Source organism: Telopea speciosissima, chromosome 5, assembly GCF_018873765.1.
Source record: "Telopea speciosissima isolate NSW1024214 ecotype Mountain lineage chromosome 5, Tspe_v1, whole genome shotgun sequence".
NCBI classification, from domain to species: Eukaryota; Viridiplantae; Streptophyta; class Magnoliopsida; order Proteales; family Proteaceae; genus Telopea; species Telopea speciosissima.
The window spans coordinates 42,373,966-42,391,827 of NC_057920.1; the positions used below are offsets into that span (position 1 = coordinate 42,373,966).

General features: G+C 40.0%; 1 protein-coding gene across 1 annotated transcript; it reads right to left on the reverse strand.

The window, feature by feature from the left end:
- Positions 1–1,820: 1,820 nt before the first annotated feature.
- Positions 1,821–4,749, reverse strand: LOC122662988 (1-aminocyclopropane-1-carboxylate oxidase homolog 4-like). The gene is made up of 2 exons (XM_043858694.1): positions 3,846–4,749; positions 1,821–2,075 (listed from the first exon to the last, which is right to left on the reverse strand). Exons 1-2 carry the CDS (start codon positions 4,695–4,697, stop codon positions 1,821–1,823), a joined length of 1,107 nt encoding a protein of 368 aa, XP_043714629.1. The 5' UTR covers positions 4,698–4,749.
- Between the last annotated feature and the right edge of the window lie 13,113 nt (positions 4,750–17,862).

Sequence of the window (17,862 nt, forward strand, 5' to 3'; positions counted from 1 at the left end):
TTATACATGTACGTATTGTTAAATTCATATGCTTTAGAATGTTATTTTTTTATTGATTGTTTCTATTAAGAATAAATGGTTATGGATTCCTGTATTGTGAATGATTGTTATGATTGGTTTATGCATTGATGTATGCTTGTGAAACACTACGTCCTTGAGTAGACGTGTATATGTAACACAGTGCACTCTTGGATACAACATGTCATCATCTAGAAATACATGGTTGGGTTGGAAACCCCAAGCTACATCCCTTACTAGCAGAGGTTTAGGTGCTGGGTAATCAAGCACTAGATGGTTGGAGTCGTGACATATACTAGGATCGGGTATGCATGATTATCGGGGTCTGCCTGAAGGTTTCGTATAAGGTGCCAAGTGTGGAGGTAGGCTCCTTATGGTATTGGCTGAGGGAGTATGGCAGCAATAAAAGAAGTGACCCAAGATGCTTCCCGAGTCAGCACTGTAGCTTGAACTTAGTGACTTAGTATGTTTGCCAGGTGGTTAAGTTAAAGATGGGTTGTTACATGTATCATGTGAATGATAAGTTTTAATAATGAATTGTTTCATGCATCATTTGAATGTTGTGTGTTTTTCCTCTCATTCGGCTCAGTGGAGCCCACACTCGTGGAAAACTCTCTTTGGATGTTTGCACAGGTGATGGCCTACCTGTATATGAGTACGTGGACGTTGGTGGTGATGAGCTCGTAGATCAAGAACTTGAGGAGCATGATGGGTCTTGCCATGCGTCTGTGAACTGTGTGCCTTTTTGTAGGCGGGCCTTATGAATTAGGTTGGATCTTTTGTTACTTCTCGTTGTGCTTATAGAACTTGATGTATATAAGCTTTTGGGATATCTTAGATACCTGTATGTATGAAGTGTAAAGTCAAAACAACAAACTCTATGTAAATATTAATATCACATAGTTCTTTAACGGGTTCTTTTGGTATTTTTCTGTTTTTAATTGTTTCTGCTTTTTCGATTATTTGTATTGGTGTGTGCTTGGGTAAGAGTGCTGTATTGTGATTCTGATAATCTTGAGTGCAAGATAGCCTCTCTCCATGCTACGCTTGGACAGTTCGGGCAGGGTGTGACATCTACAATGTAAAGTTATATATGAATACACGAGAAGTTGGTGACTAGAAGATTACAATAAGATATAGAGATCTAAGTAAATATGGTAGTCCATATAACATGTGAGTCTTGAATCCTTATCGCACGTTATTCATATGGCATGCATGTGTTTCATAAATGAGGAGGTACCCGATCTTGAGTGTCCATAACAAGGACTTTCAATGGGAGTTGATAAGAGTCAATCTAAAGGGAGTATTTTAGGACTGTCTTTCCTTTGGATATTCTCTCACTCTTATTTTTTTTTCCTAATATATTTTGATTTACCTATAAAAAATATTGACTTTTAACTTTTCTTTGGGCATTGCCACATGTAGTCCTTAGAGTTAAAATTCCGTAGGCAATAGGGCATGATAGGACCTATTTATGCATTTAATCTGAGTGCCAAGTGGATTACTTATGTGGCAGGTGTATCACCTATTGTGCCGGACAAGGACAGCCAAACTTGGCACAATGCTCCTTCAATTCTGTGTCTTTCCTTCCAATAAATTATATTAATTTCAGAAAAAGGGGAAAAACAGTTTCACATATTTAAATCAATATGAATGAACAAGAGGCAGGATGAATAATACTAGACTGTATTTAGGATAGAGAAGCAAACCATATCATTAACCACAATAGTTTAATAAATCCATGTCAACATTGATTAACTAAAAACTCCCATTTATACAACTTTACTTACAAACCCTAATACTCACAGCTTGAAATAGCTTAAAGCTGTTCTTGGTTCATCCTCCAGTTGAATATTGTAGCGTGCCTGTTTGTGTTCATGCATTTTGAAACTCCTATAAATTGCTGGTTTCTCTGGTGACAGTAACTCCGGGAATGGACAGCAAAGTTTTGATATGTTAGATGATAAGAAGAAGAAGGCAACAGTGATCCCTGGGTCTTGAGAACTGTTAGCCAATACTCGGTGTCGAGAAGACTTGTACTCATCATTTGAAAGGACCTAATAATAAACATGAGATTTGATCAGTGAAGAAAAGAAAATGTTGAGTAGGAAGGATCATGTCCGGGGTTTGAAATCCAGATGAATTCATGTTCGAATTCGTGAGTGTCCTAATCTTCCGGTGCACTGCATTGCGTGCCTGTGAGCTCGATACGAGGACTTTGCGACATCCAATGGTGTCGAGCTCTAGAATAAAAAAAAAAGAAAAAAAAAAAAACCGCCTTGCATCGAACAGTTTTTAACATGAGGTTTATGCCCAAATTATTATTTATCAAATAGCCAAAATGACCAAATTATCACTACCATTGGCCAAATAAGTGAAAATATGGAAATACTTTTTTTTTCTAATTTTAATCGTTGTGATTCTCGTATTTTAGACTAATAGTTTTGAGAAAAATATTTTCATCATAATAGTTATTAATGTCAGATGGAGAGGTTGATTTGGTTATTTAACCATTGGAGTTAGAGAATTTCCAAGACAATACATATGGAAGTCTTAATCTTGTGGCCTTTCCAAATAGTATGATTTTTCCTATTTGTTTCTTTAGCAGTCAAAATTGTTCAAATATGACCAACTTCTTAAACAATGTCTCTTCAATAGATCAAATTGTTCAAATAATAAATACATTCTTTTAAAGAAAGGGAGAAGGTTTCCCACGACACTAATGTGTGGGAAAGAACCAGCATATCACACCAATGGTGATGCAGAGAATGATATCATTCACCTTTTATGGTGGGGTTTTGCTAACCTCATAGAAGCCACCTCATGGGTCCTCATTGTCTTGCTTGAATATGTCACATGAGATCGTGGGCATCAAGGGAAGGGAATTTTTACGTACATGAAGTGTATCTACATTTTATGTACGCCGCTTACCCGACATGTGTCAAGGGAACAAATAAAAATTTAACAAATTAATAGTGGAATCCACATCCCCTTGACACATGTTGGGTAAGGATATGTGTAGATTCCCCTCCAACTGTGCATCAAGAATCACTTAAAATATGAGAAATGAATAGAAAAATTATTTTTCTATTATGTTGTGGGTTTGTGAGACTCAAAGTGTATGAGGTTAGACTTTTGGTTTATAGTTTGAGATCACTTAAGAGTAACTCTTGTGACTTTTAAAACCTCCAACCACTCTAAATTTTTTAAGAGCCTTCATTTGAATACGAGCACATGGTCATTTTTTTTTATATAAGTAAAATCAAATTTATTACAAAGAAAAAAAAAAAAAAAAAAAAAAAAACCTAAACTAAACTAAAGAAAGAAAGAAAGAGGGCAAGGGGCCCTGATCTAGAGAAGAAAGCAAGCCAATTAAAATGAGAAATTCCTCAAGATAAGCAACTGAGGAGACCAGTTACACCTCAAAACAAGAAAGTACCTAGGAGACCATATAAGGTTGATACCACATTTCCCAATAAGAAGAGCACATGGTTGTTGTATCCTAATGGACTGAACATTTATTTTTTCAAGGAGAAAATTGACTACACATTCAAGCTAGCTAGGAAGGTTTTTTTAATTTGCACATGGGTTTATGATTTGAAAATTTAAAAGTGACAGTAGATTGGAGGGAAATTCAAAGAAAAAATTGACCAACAACAACAGCAAAAACAAAAAACAAAGCAAACAGATATATTACTGAGAAGGTTAACTGGATTGAAGATGATGATAAGGAAAATGAAGAAAACCTAATCAAATAAAGTCAACTTTGAGAGAAACTTGGAATCAAAATATTAGAACTTTGTTGATGGATGGTTAGTTATTGTTACCTGAAGGATATCTCCAATATTAACCAAGAGGGCACCTGGTAAGGGCATGATATGAACCCACTCCTTCCCACACTCCACTTGAAACCTATCAATCTGGTTGTGCAGCAACACAGTCAAAACTGTAGAATCTGTATGAGGATGTGTTCCCAAAGTCAGGTCTGGTTGAGGACAATATGGGTAATAATGTGTCAACATAAGTCTATCTTCCATATACTCTTTCAACCTCTCATGACTCACACCTAATCCTTCACTAAAAAGCTCCATTAGGGTATTCCCTAGTTGCTTCATATGTTCATCCATTACTACCATCTCTTCACGACAGACTGCCGGAATCTGTTCAAACTCAGGTGGGTTTGGTGTCCAATTCACCTGTAGTGAGTCCCTCCAAGTAGCTCCAGTGGGTACCCTGAAGTTGTAAGTGGTCATGAACACAGCATTACTTCCTAGCTTTCCTTGGTAGTATTGTGCCCTTAGCTCAGTTGATTGCTCATGGAATGATTTCGCAGCCATGATCATATTATCAAGAATAAAATCTTGAATACCATGGTTGATGATGTAGAATATACCCCTTGTACGAGATGCTCCTCGGATTTCTTCGACGATTCGAGCTCGTGCGTCGTTGCCGGAGAAATTGTTATTGATGTCTGAAAGATCAATAACAGGGATCTCAATGGTGGTAGTCGGTCTATTAGTGGGTTTGATGGTAGAAAGAATCTTAGGTGGTTGTATGAAGAATCTTGGAATGGTTGTGATGCCAGAGTCAACAAGACCCTTAACTCCTATCATTGCATCTTCAAATTCCTTCGCTTCTTTGACCTGATCATATTCTCTAGGAGGATTAGATATGGCCATGGAAATTATTTTCTCTTCAAGCTAGGTTTTCTTTCCTTATATGGGATTTTAGGGTTTTGGGAGATCAATCAGGTTTAGGTTTAGGTTTTATATAAGATGATGAAGAATGGGTTTATATCACCACAATAACAAGGGTTGGTCAAGCATTCAATTATCTCTCACTTTCAAAGAAAAGTAAGTAGAAAAGAATCACAGTAATATAAGCACGCGAAGACATAAAAAGCTGAAAGAAACACTTAGTTTATTCACTCAAAAAAAACCCACTTAGTTTAACTGAAAGTAAGGAAATAAGACTTAAAAAAATGAGCTTAGTATCTTTCATAGATATGGAAGGGTGTATTTTATTCAATTGTGGCAGGATTGTCCTTAGCTAAGAACATGATCCATAATAATAAAATGCGTTTAACTTGTCACCACATTGGCGACATTTTATTTTTGTAATTATGTATGAACTCCATCACGTGACAACTTAGTGACATTTGATTATTTTTGGCATTTATTTATCAACTCCATCACGTGACAACTCATATTGGGTTGAATTTTTTGGACAAGAAGACTCCATGGTTTATTGTTTGCATGTCAAGTTTCTGTCTTTTCTGCCCTGCATCCTGTGTCTTAACTCAGAATGCTCTGATCATGTAGTTTGGAAACCTTTCTAGTTTTGGTCAATTCTTATCTAAGTGTCTTGGGAGGTTGTCAGGCATTATGGAGTGGTTGCCCTTGCTCCAAAGCTATTTGGTTCTATGGAAATATTTTCAGACAATCTATTTTGTGTCTCGCGATGTATTTGTTATTCAAATAACAGTCTATGGGATCATTTCTTCGTTGATCCTGACAAATCAGGATTATTCATGTGAGGATTCATAACTCTTGGAATCTCTAAGGTTGCCCTAGGGCGGTTTATTTAATTTTTAGGATTGTCTATAGTCGCCTATGGGTGCCCTATTTAATTTTTAGGGTTGCCCATGGTCTCCCAAGGGTACCCTACTGTGACCCAATTAGGGTATGGTATGATAAACCATTATCCAATCCATCTCTTTCATGTCCCATAAATTTATGGGATCCATAATAAAGAGAAAACTCATCTCTTTTTCATCCCATAGAAAGAGGGATCCATCCTATATCCGAATGCGCAGCAGAAAGAGATCAATTTGGGTTTCTTTCACATGCCATGAATAATCATATAATTAAAACAAAAGGAATTAACAAAAACTTGCTAACCTGATGAGCCTCAAGTGTTGCTCCTCCAATAGACAGTGGTTCTTCCTCCAACGAGCACACCAGGTAAACATATCTGAACCTCCAATGGTGCAATCAAGGTTCTCTAAGTCAATCCAATAATTTCTTCAGATCCTCAAGCACAAATCCAGGTTTCCAAAACCCTAACTCTCAAAAGCTAGAGAGACCAAAAAGAAGGAGAGACAAGAGATCAAGAGAGAGAGTGATAGAGCCAAAAACGTGGGAGAGAGGGGGAGCACCCAAAACCGTCCAAGGCTGGAAAGAACCTCTCCCCCTCCATGTTTTAGGTGTTTAAATAGATCCTGTTTGGAAAAATCCCAGTGAGAGTCTAAAACTCTCTCTCTTTATTGACTTGAACCTATTTAAACTTAGAGTGCTTCTAATTGGTGAAGAAGCAAAATCTAATAGAGAATAGTTTAATTAATTAATTATTTTAATTTATAGATAATTATAATTAGCACCATATCCATCAATTAAATAAAAAACCAATTATTTTAGTAAATTCCAAATAAACGCCTATATGATAATAAAACATCATGTACCAACCCACCACTAATCAACACCATCATTACTAGGAATTGCCAAACCCCATTCCATAGAACAAGTCCATATCAGAGAGTCTGTGTATATGATCGGGTCCCGCAAAACTCGACAAAACATTCTTAATTAAAACTACATATAGTTTATCATTTTATGTAAAATAGGTTTTGCAAAAAAACCATTTCCAAAATGACAGTGGATCCAAATTCTGATATGACCATTCATAGACAATCTCTATCTTAATGTTCCTCAATCGAGCAGTGGTGACCATGTTGAGTAACTCCTTCCCTCACAAAATATTTGCACATTCCTAGAACACTGGTTTAGAATCACTTGAATCTCAGTCATTGATGAACCAAAGAATGTGGTCACATTTTGCAGTGACAGGGTCCTCTCAGGTACTGGGTCTCGGTGACACATGTCTATCCTATCCTACATCTAGTAGTAATACATGAGGGAATCGACAAAGTAGATTCTTTGTCAATACACAGATCAAACATGTGAGTACTCACATTTGTACCCTGACATTACATGTCTAGGCATACCCTGTCACGCCCCCATCCCAACAAGGAATAAAATACAATACAAGGGGTGACTAGGACGACGCGTGTCATCCTACTAATCTGCCAGGATCACTGACACAGTGTCCCAACCCACAGTCATAACCAATATTAAAACAATATAATATCAGAGTGCGGAAAGGGGAATATTACATTCCAAAAGATCAATAGTTTTGCGGAAGCGTATAAAATCAAATAGTTACAAGATGAACAAAGCCTAGATGATAAATACTGTAATTAATCAATTTTCCATTACCATCTAATAATTATCAACAAGGGTATAACAGTAAATATTTATACATGGGTTTTAAGCCCTAAAATAATCAGAAAAGGGACCAAGTCCCAAGTATCCTCACGCCGTAGGTGCAATCGTCACAAGGACACCCGTTGCCATGTTCCTCAAACACAGCTTCCAGCTCCTCCATACCTGCATCATAATCTAAAAAAAGTATGTACACGAGGGGGTTAGCTCCACTGAGCCAGTGAGGGGATGGGGATGCACAAACACACAATTCACATAGTCCAATGATGCATGCATATGTTAAATAAATTTTCCACCTAACATCACAACTAAGTCAGAGGCATGTGCTACTGTGACAACTCGGGAGACACTGTGGGTCACTTAACTTATCGCCACAATGAAACCTCAATTGTCACCTCGGACCTACGCCGATCGAAGCCTCCAAGACCACTTAGTGGCAGACCCCTGATAACCAATACTACCATGACTGGCCTCTCCCACCTCCACAGAATCCGGTGTACTGATTACCCAACACCTAAACCCTTGTTGGTAAGGGTCGTAGCATAAGGGTGCAAAATCCTAGCCGCAGATATACTACATGCAAGTCCTATCGTCCCGAGAGGTAATCCGGGGGCATCAACTTTTCATCTGGTTTAGTGCCTGGTTACCAGCATGGCACAGCGCATACAGTTCAACATGACATTCAACATAATTACTTCATAAATGTATATAGTATCCGGGGTTCCGGCACCGGCACCCACAGGCACCAAGACCCATCAAAGTAAAGCATCTCCAATCAACATCATAACAATCATATATAAAAGTATGTAATATGCCCAAGCATGCTTAATAATTTATAATGATGATATAATATACAATGCAATAATAATATCAAGCCCAAACAACCAAACGCACTCACAATATAAGTTATGTCCCGAAGTTACAAGTTGCCACCGCGATTAAGTAATATGCCATAAGATGAAAACTTTAAACCTAAATAAAGAGTGAGAACAGGGTTAATTAAGTAAAGGGACGGATCCCCAAAAGATATCCCATAAATCATTTAAGTATAAGGTTTCAGAGGTAGGGTGATTTTATGGGTGGTCTCATGCCTAATTCCTGCAACCACATGTAAATCCTAGCTAACCAGGGGCTTAGGAAGGTCTCTGCCAAGGGTGGTTTTATAGGTGGTTTGTCTCAGAACATGAAATCGCACCTAAAACCGACTTTAACAGGGGCTTATTCAGGGGGTGGTTGCAAGGGTGATTTCTCGTAGGTCTTGAAATCGCATGTAAAACTACATACCTGCAGAACCTAAAATTAAAAGGTTTCTCACCAGGGGTTCCTTTCCCAAGGGGTTTAAAGGTAAGGAGGCTTCAAGGAAGCTTCCTCTTAGGTCCATTAGGGTTCTAAGACCTCATTAGGTCCATATATCTCAAAGGATTCAAGAGGAAAACCAAGGAGAACCTAATCTATAGCTCAAATAGGGTAAAAACCCTAGGTTTTCTCAAATAGAATGAGATTAAGAGCTTTAGAGCAAGACATGGAGTGAAATAACTCCACAATAACCAAAGCTAAGAGCTTCAATCGATCTTTGGGTTCCAAGACAAACCTAGATCGAATCTCTCCCATTTCCCAAACCCCAAAACCCAAAATAGAAGAAGAGAGGTGGGATTTAATGGCTTACCTACCCCCAATATAGAAAAGCTCCACGTAGAGGGCTCCACAAGGTGAGGTTCCACGCCTTCAGCCAAGCTTTTCCATTCTTCTTCCTCCTTTTCTCCTTCTTTCTTTCTTCTTTCCTTCTTTCTTCTTTCTTCTTTCTCCTTTCTCTCCTCTTTCTCTCCTCCACGATTTAGGTTAGATGGGAGAAGTAAAGAGAAAGAATGCTTCTCCCCCCCTTTTGTCTTATTTATAGAAAGTGACTTGGGTCCCTTAAGTCAAATGGGTCAAGAGCTAAATGGGTTGATCCAAGTTAAATGGGTCATTAAGCCAAATGGGTATTTTAAGTTAAATGGGTCAAGAGGGCTTAATGGGTTGACCCATTAATTCTATTTGGGTAAGAGAAAGGAATACCCAACCTTGGGTCAAATAGAGTTAGATGGACCCTTAGGTTAAATTGCCACTTAAGCCTAATGGGCCTCTTAAGCTAATGGGCATGCCCACTAGTTATAATTAGGAAAGAACCTAATTAAAAGATGAGCTCACATGATATGGGTATAATTGCTCTTCACATGTTTCCCCAAGGCAAGTGGGGCCCATAAGTGAATTATTCTCAACTCAACTAAAATAGCCTGGGTGGTCCAAACCTTGACCTGCACTTCGAGGGCATCGAGGAAAAGGGTAAATAAATAAAATTAAGGGCTAGCACTTACTATTTTCTTGTCATGGTTTGTCCCCCATGACCCCAAATAGTTTCCTCCAGGCAAACTCATACTGTGGTCAATAATTTTGTAGCTGGGTTTGATCACTAGTGAGAACAGCTCACCAGCATACATGGCAGTGATAACTACACGTCACGGAAAAGAAATAATAATTAATTATACTCTCGGGGTGCGGGTATAACATACCCAATACAACAACCATATGATAAGGGTGCCCAATCGAAACCCTAGTCGTGACTACCATTTTAAGTATAACTTATGGACACACAAAGCTTAAAAAGTTTGTATCGCATGTGATAATATTAAACCAAAATGTATAACAGGTTCAATACAAAGTAAACCAGAGTGATGGACATATAAATCCAACAATCTCCCACTTGTACATCAAAGCCAATTCCCCATGCATTTTAAACCCATGCCCTCCATGTGTTTTTCAAACACTCCAGGAGACAAACCCTTTGTCATTGCTTCACACACAATTTCAGCTCTGTCCACTTTGGAGATACTCACATCGCCCTGCTGGATAATCTCCCTGATGAGGTAATACTTCCGCTGTACGTGCTTATTCCTCTGAAGAACCCTAGGCTCCTTAGCTTGTGCAATAGCCCCTCTATTGTCACTAACAGGGGAATCGGGTCTTTGACAAGATCAGGGACTACTCCAGAAATGATAGCAACTTCCTAACCCAAACACCTTATTAGTCGCATCACATGATGCAAGGTGTTCTTAAAAATTGGGATCGGCTGTCATACCCCAAACCACCCGCTGAGAGGATTAGGTAGGTGACCCGAATTGCATAACGGCAATCCGCCAAATCCCACTGATCTAGAAGCAATGCTTACATTCACGGAACCACATTCATTCACTTTACCAAAGGCAAGATCAGAGTGCTACAGATAAACTACAATTTCAATAATAAAAGGAAGCATAGTGATACGGAGAAATGATGATAATATATACATAAGAAAGTTTGCACATTTCCCACCAACCCACAAACATAGAAACAGAGCTGACAAGAGCAGAACTACATACATAAATATATACAGGGTGAGCATACTCAACCCCAAAAAGGAAAAGAAAGTAAAAACTACAATAGGACCATAGTCAAGACGGGGATAAACTCCTAACAAAAACAAATAAGAGTCCCCAAAACAAAAGCATCAGAAGCACTCCTCAATGGTCTTCATCAATGACCACTGAGAAAGTACGTTGGATCGGGATGACCTCCGTCGAGGTCCACACCAATATCATCGTAACAACCAGGACTCTCCTCCTCGAGATGAGCCTCCAGGCCACACTGGCATCTATCTGCAAAATCATCTAAGAAAAAAAGATAATGTATAACAGAGTGTGAGCCCCACTGAGCTCATGAGCAAATAACATCAATCATGCATGCACATGCAATCACAATTCACAGTTCATATGTTCCTACATGATGTGCAAGTCCAGTTTATTATTAGCCACCTAACAATACAACTAAGTCAGGTCAGTGCTACTACAATCCTCAATACATGTATCCCTGGTGTGGGCTTCTAACCCCTTCCCGCGATACGCCCATTGAGTTGTTGGAGAGGACCAGTCAGCTTCCACATCAATCACCAAGGTTAGCCCGACCAGCCCTTTGTGATTCACCAGTGGGACAATCCATTTCATTTCTTTCTTTTCTTTTCTTTTCTGGCTTAAAGCCCGACATATAGCTCATATCACCATTCCGGTGTTCTATTCATTCCTTTTTCTCTTTTCTCATTTTTTGATGGTCGCCCCCATAGACATCCAACACCTTAACCCTTGTTGGCAAGGGTATGTCACGGGTGATGAAACTCTAGCCCCATGTCTATATGGCATCGTATGAGTCAGGTGGTGTCAACTGCATCCCATACTATGGGCTACCACAGGCCTCATTTCCAAGCCGACTACGGCATCTAATCTAACACTCATAACCATCATATAAGAATTCACAGTGTTGATCAACAGACAGTAATTATGAGGTGATTTGAGTAACTTGAAATAGAAGTAAGTAACACAGCATTTATAATTTCAATTCATATTAGTTGGCATAACATCATAATTACACATGCACGAATGATAATATTATTCACTCACCCGAGTTGGGTTCTAGATACTAGGCTGCAAACTCAGTTCCAACAGCAGTCTGGTTGTTGACCTCGAGCGTGGGATCAATTCCTAGATTTAAATCAAAAGCTGTCAAGTTAAGTTTTCAGTCTATCACTGGTACTCCTAGGGTTAACCTAAGCTTACTGGGTTGACCTGGTGCTTGGTTGGTACTCATTTGGGATCATTGGGCCTTGCAATGGGTCTTAGGCTCATGTCCCAGTGCATCATCCAGTGTCAGTGGCACAAGGGAAATTGGTCATTTTTAATAGCTGTACCTGACCCTAGGTCAGATCAGGGCCATAGTGCTGTCCACAGCTTGCCTGTGCTGCAGGACCAAGCACAACAGGGTTTCCTTCACCTGCAGGGCCCACTAGGGTTCCAAAGTATTCCTCCACCAAGGAAAGATGTAGGGAAGGGCTTTTTGGTCATTTCCCAACCTCCCATAGTGTCCCACAGCCAATGGGTGAGGTTCCCATAGCCAGATCAGCATTCCAGTAATCTTCCACTCACTGGACATCTCTAGAGGCTGCAAATCGACAATGGGTTGAGATTCTAAGGTGGGGCTTCTTGGGCAGTGTGGTCCACATCACCCCATGCATGTTAGGGTGCTGTGTAGCCCTAGGGATGACCTATCTTTTGGTCCAAATGGATCTTCCATCAGATCCACCATTTGGCTGCCAGAGGCTACCTAGACAACCTAGTGAATAGTATCATAGGGTTTTCTTCAAGCCTAGATCTCAGCTTTAGCCACATGCAAAGCTAGAAATGGATGCAAAACAGTGATTCAAGGTTGCAACCACTTAGGGTTTGGTCTCTACAGCCATGGCTTGCATCCAGGGCTTCAATCAGTCAGCCAGAAGTGAATCTGGGCAGTGCAGCTGAGCACAGCCAGAATCGGCTCACAAGAATAGCAAATCAGAATTATATTTTTGTTCAAACATCATAGATCTTCCATGCTTAAGGCTTGCATAGCAGATCTGGAGCCATACCTAGCTTTCCCCCGCTATTCTAGGCTGGCAGAGAGCAGTTATACAAGCAAAACACAAGAGGAGAAGGGGCAGCAGGTGTAGGTATGCAGATGTATACCTAAGCATGGCTGAGAGGTCTGAGAAAACTTGATTTTAGGCCTGGGTGCAGGGCTGCAGCAGCTCCTCTTCCTTCTTCCTTCTTCTTCCTTCTTCTTATCCTTCTTCTTTTTCTCCTTTCTCTCTTCTTTTCTCTCCTCTCGGTTCCAGCAGAAATAAGAGCTCTAAATGAGCTCAAGACCCTTCTATTTATAGGCCCAGCCCTCACTGAGGCTTGTTTGGCTGTGAAGGCCTCTTTTAAAAATGAGTTTTTACACTGATTCTGGGTGATTCTGAGCACACAGGTGGGGTCCATAGTGGACCAGGGTATGAGATGGTCCCTCAGACTTCCCTCTATCAATGGAGGGTGCCCATGTCCATGTTGGGTGGTCCCTACTAATAAAAATCAATTAAATATGCAGAATCACTCACTGGGCGATGTCACTGGGCCTTGCTGCATCTCCCAGTGCCATCACCCAGAGAATTCCAGCAAGCTAAAATTCAATGGGGCTTGCACAAGAGTTTGACCCTTGGTCAGGGTATTGTCCCACAAGTCTTCTAGGGGTTTTTGCACATTTTTATAGAGGTGGGTCCCACCATTATAGGGAGGAGAGAGATTACCTGGGATCCAGACCATACATCAGGCTATGAGCTGCACAGTTGCAGGGGTCAACTATCCATCTTCTGACAAGTATATAGGGAAACCTGTTCAAAGTATTCTCATTGATCCCACTGAGTGGAGTGATGCTCCACAGTGATCCTGGTTACCTGGTCAAGGGGTCCTGCCCTTAAATAAAAAATCCAACCAGTCAGGAGCAGGGTTTGACATCGGCTGTAGATTTTTGTTTTGCACTCCACCACATAATGGCACGTCCATCCATTAGACTGGTAATGACTCACACTACCTACTACATAGAAAATGTTCGACCTTATGCACAACATAGCATACATAAGACTCCCTACTGCTAAGGTATAGGGAATCTTCCTCATCCCTTCAAAGTCCGTTTGAGACTGAGGACATTGAGATTTGGAAAGACTGACTCCATGTTGAAAAAGAACACTTCTCCATTTGGAGTTCTTATAGTATATTTGACCAGAACTTTGTCTATATAGGTAACCTGTGATAAGCCTAATATCCTTTTCTCGCGATCTCTTATGCGATTGATCCCAAGGATATAGCTGGCTTCTCCAAGGTTTTTCATCTAAAAAGTAGTGGATAACCACTGGCTAATTGATGAGAGAAAACCTACATTGTTACAAATGAGCAATATGTCATCTACTTATAAAACAAGAAAATATACTGTACTCCTACTGATCTTCTTTTAAACGTATAGCTCATCCATGTTTTGATCAAAATCAAATGACTTGATTAATTGATCAAGCTTGATGTTCAAGCTTCTGGAAGCTTGCTTTAGTCCATAGATGGACCTCTATAATTGGCATACTTTTTTTTCTACCTCCAAGGAAGAGAACCCCTTTGGCTATTGCATGTAAATATCTTCTTGAAAAAATTCATTTAGGGATACGGTTTGCACATCCATCTATTAGATCTCATAATTATTGTATACAACTCAAAGGGTGCCTTAGCTACAGACTTAGTTGAAATCCTATTCAAGATATAGATAGTTGTTTCTAAGGCAAACCCCCAAAAAGAAAGAGGTAGTTCACTATAAGTGAGCATTATTCAAACAATATCCAATAGAGTCTGATTGCATCTTTCGGATACACTATTTTGTTGTGGTGTAACTGGATTAGTTAATTGATTAACAATCCTCTATGAAGTGAAGTATTTGCTAAATTCATCCGACAGATACTCTCCTCCACAATTTGATCAAAAGGACTTAATGCCCTTATCCAGCTGTCTTTCGACCTCGACTTGCAATTATTTGAATTTATCAAAGGCCTCCGATTTTCTACGAATCAAGTAGATATAATCATATCTAGAGTAATCATCGGTGAATGTTATGAAATACTCAAATCCATATCTTGCTTGTATATTTATGAGTCCACACACGTCAGTATATCAACTCTAACAAAATTTATGGTTCTAGTATCCTTATTACTAAAGGGTTTCTTGGTCATTTTGCCCTAAAGACATGACTCACAGGTAGAGAATGGTCTAACGTTTAGACTCTCTAAAGGCCCATCCCTTATCAATCTACAGATTTGGCCCATGTTAATGTGACCTAATCCCAAATGCAACAAATATGTTGAGTTCACTGGAGTTGCTCTACGTTTCAAATCAATATTTAAAATTACATTCATTCTAACCGAGCAATCTAGAAAATACAATCAACTTTGCAAATATCCAGATGTCATAAAAACATTATTTAAATGAATGACCAATTTAGAATTAAAGAAAAAACTATACCCTTCCATAACTAGTTTAGAAACAAAGAGTATCTTCCTCTTAAAAGAGGGTATATAATAATAATCTTTTAAAACTAAATCAACAGAATCAAATTTTAAGTAAAATGTTCCTACAGCCAATGCCATGGCTTTAGCTCCAGTGCCCACCCGAAGACGCAGCTCATTTCTTTCCAGTTTTCTTGTCTCCTTGAACCCATACTATCCATTGCAAATGTGAGCAGTGGAACTAGTATCCACCAACCACGAACTAATCAGTTCAAAGAACAAATTAGACTCATAAGGAATGTTTACATCACATGTACATTCTTTAGCAACCTCTGTATCATTGGCTTTATGTCTTTCATAGTTGCCAGGAATGCACGATATTTTCTTTTCCAATGACTCTCCTTCTTGCAATAGAGGCACTTACTTTTAGCCTTCTTATTGCCAGACTTCCCTCCCTTGGGTTTCAGGGTTTTACCCTTTTTCTTATTCTTTCCATTTCAAGAAGGCTTCACATCAATTGCATTGACCTCAGCCTTATCCTTTTTCAAGGTAATTTCCACCTCTATTAGTGTGTTAACAAGCTCGGTGAGCTCCAACTCCTTACCTAACATCTTGTAAAACATCAAGAAAGGAGTAAAGGTAGCAGGCAGTGATGATAAGATCACATTAGTCCTATATCGCAGGTCAAACTTGGTCCCCATGGATTCCAATTTTTTAAACAGATTAATCATTTTCATGACGTGGTCCTTCACTGGAGTCCCTTGAGCCATTTTATAATTATGGACCTAACTAACTACGTCGTATTGCGCATGTGTCAGCTGCTTGTTGAATAATTCAGTAAGCTTATCCATTTTACTGCCTGTGAGGATCTGTTTCCTCCTGGAACGGCACTGCGTTCCTTTTTTTTCTTTTTGTGGAGCGCTTTTGGTTTGGATGGGGGGTTTGGGGTTATGCTTCTCATTGGAGAGAGAGAGAAGGAATGCATCTTCTCAATGGTTATGATTTATCAAGGGATGGGGGTCATACAATTAAATGAAATGGAGTCACCACATAGGATTAGGGCCTAGGACCCATTGGTGTAGCTTGTGAAGGGCTAAGGGATTTTGTTTGATATGGTCAGAGATTCGGTGTAAGAGGTCAAGTCACGAGAGTGGGAAGGTGTTAGGCATCCACCTCACCCGGGTAAACTGGTCTTTCTACTAGATGCTGATTTTTGAATATTCTCCCTTTATAGATGTCCTATTTCCACATGTATAGCTAAAATGATGCACAAACTGCTTAAAATTAAATTAATCTAAATTAACTATTATACATTACACAAGCATAATTTAAAAGTCTATATTGCTACGAAATTAAAGTGTGATGAAAGAATTAAATACCTATATGCTGTAGACCAATGCAATTATATGGGACGAATCGCGTCCCCCAGCTCAGGTGGAGGCAAAAGACTGGCTTTGCCCTTCGTTGGACAGAGTAAATGCTTCAGAAAGTAATCGCCCAAATACCAGGCAGAATAACGACGTCAAAATTTTTTGGATAGTAATCACCCGAATGTCGGGCAGAGTAACGGCGCACAAGTGTCAGGCACTAAGACCTCAGACAGAATAACGACGTCGAAAAGCTTCAAAAAGTAATCTCTCGAATGTCGGGCAGAGTAATGGCTCTTAGGTATCAGCCATTAGGACCTTAGACAGAATAATATTGTCAAAAAACTTCAAAAACTAGGCTCTCGAATGTCAAGGAGAGTAATGGCGCACAGGTGTCGGGCACTAGGACCTCGAACAGAATAATAGCATTGGAAAGCTTCAGAAACTAGGCATTAGGACATCGGGCAGGGTGACTAGGCCATGGGAGACTTTGGGGGTTTGGGCAAAAATGGGTTAGGGAAGGCGGATCAGGGGGACCCAGACTCCGGACAAAAGGACAAAGCTTGAAGGCTTGAAATCGAACTGGGGTAGGGACCCAAAACTAGGAAAAAGAGGAAAAAAAGAAAATTGGAGCTCTCGGGGTGCCCCCTCTCCTTAACTTGGAACTTGTTGAAATGAGAGTAGGGGTATTTATAGGAAAAAATCCTGTCTACCAATGCCGTGGCAAAATAAGCGGCACCGCTGGGCAAAAAAAAATCTCATTTTGGGTCCCCAAGGAACCGTGGCTTGGGACGCGGTGCTGCCACGCAACTTTGTGGGGCAGATTTTGGGATGGGTACGGCGCTTCCAAGTCATGCCATGGCCGAGTGCGGTGTTGCCACGTAGCACCGCAGCCCAGCGTGGCACTGTCAGGCCATGGCTGCGGGCAGTGGTGTCGTGCGAGGTTGTACCGAGGATGCAGGGGACCATGGGTGGAAACAAGGTGGAATAGGTGGTATCTGGGTTACTTTAAAGAAAAAGAGTTTAGATGGCATTGCCAGTCTTTCACGTCCGATTGTCGTCATTGCTGGGGGGGGTGACAATTTCAGCGTCTATAGTTTGCCCCTCTTTGGCCAAGACCTGTGCCAATAGCCTAAGGGCAAAGACAAAAGACTGCTTGGTTTTATCACCAGGAGCATGCAATTATTGATTAGTGCAATTTTTGGTCCTCATTGAGGAATTCCTAGTAAGCGCGAGTCATCAGCTCGCGTTGACTACGTCCCTACCCTTTGTACATACCGCTCATTGCTCTTACTGATTG

What these genes read in the sequence shown, in the direction of transcription:
- LOC122662988 (XM_043858694.1), bottom strand. Translation starts at nt 4,697, where the DNA reads ATGGCCATATCTAATCCTCCTAGAGAATATGATCAGGTCAAAGAAGCG. An exon ending in ATATTGGAGATATCCTTCAG is followed by an intron (nt 2,076 to 3,845) that starts GTAACAATAACT and finishes GTTTATTATTAG; the next exon opens with GTCCTTTCAAATGATGAGTA.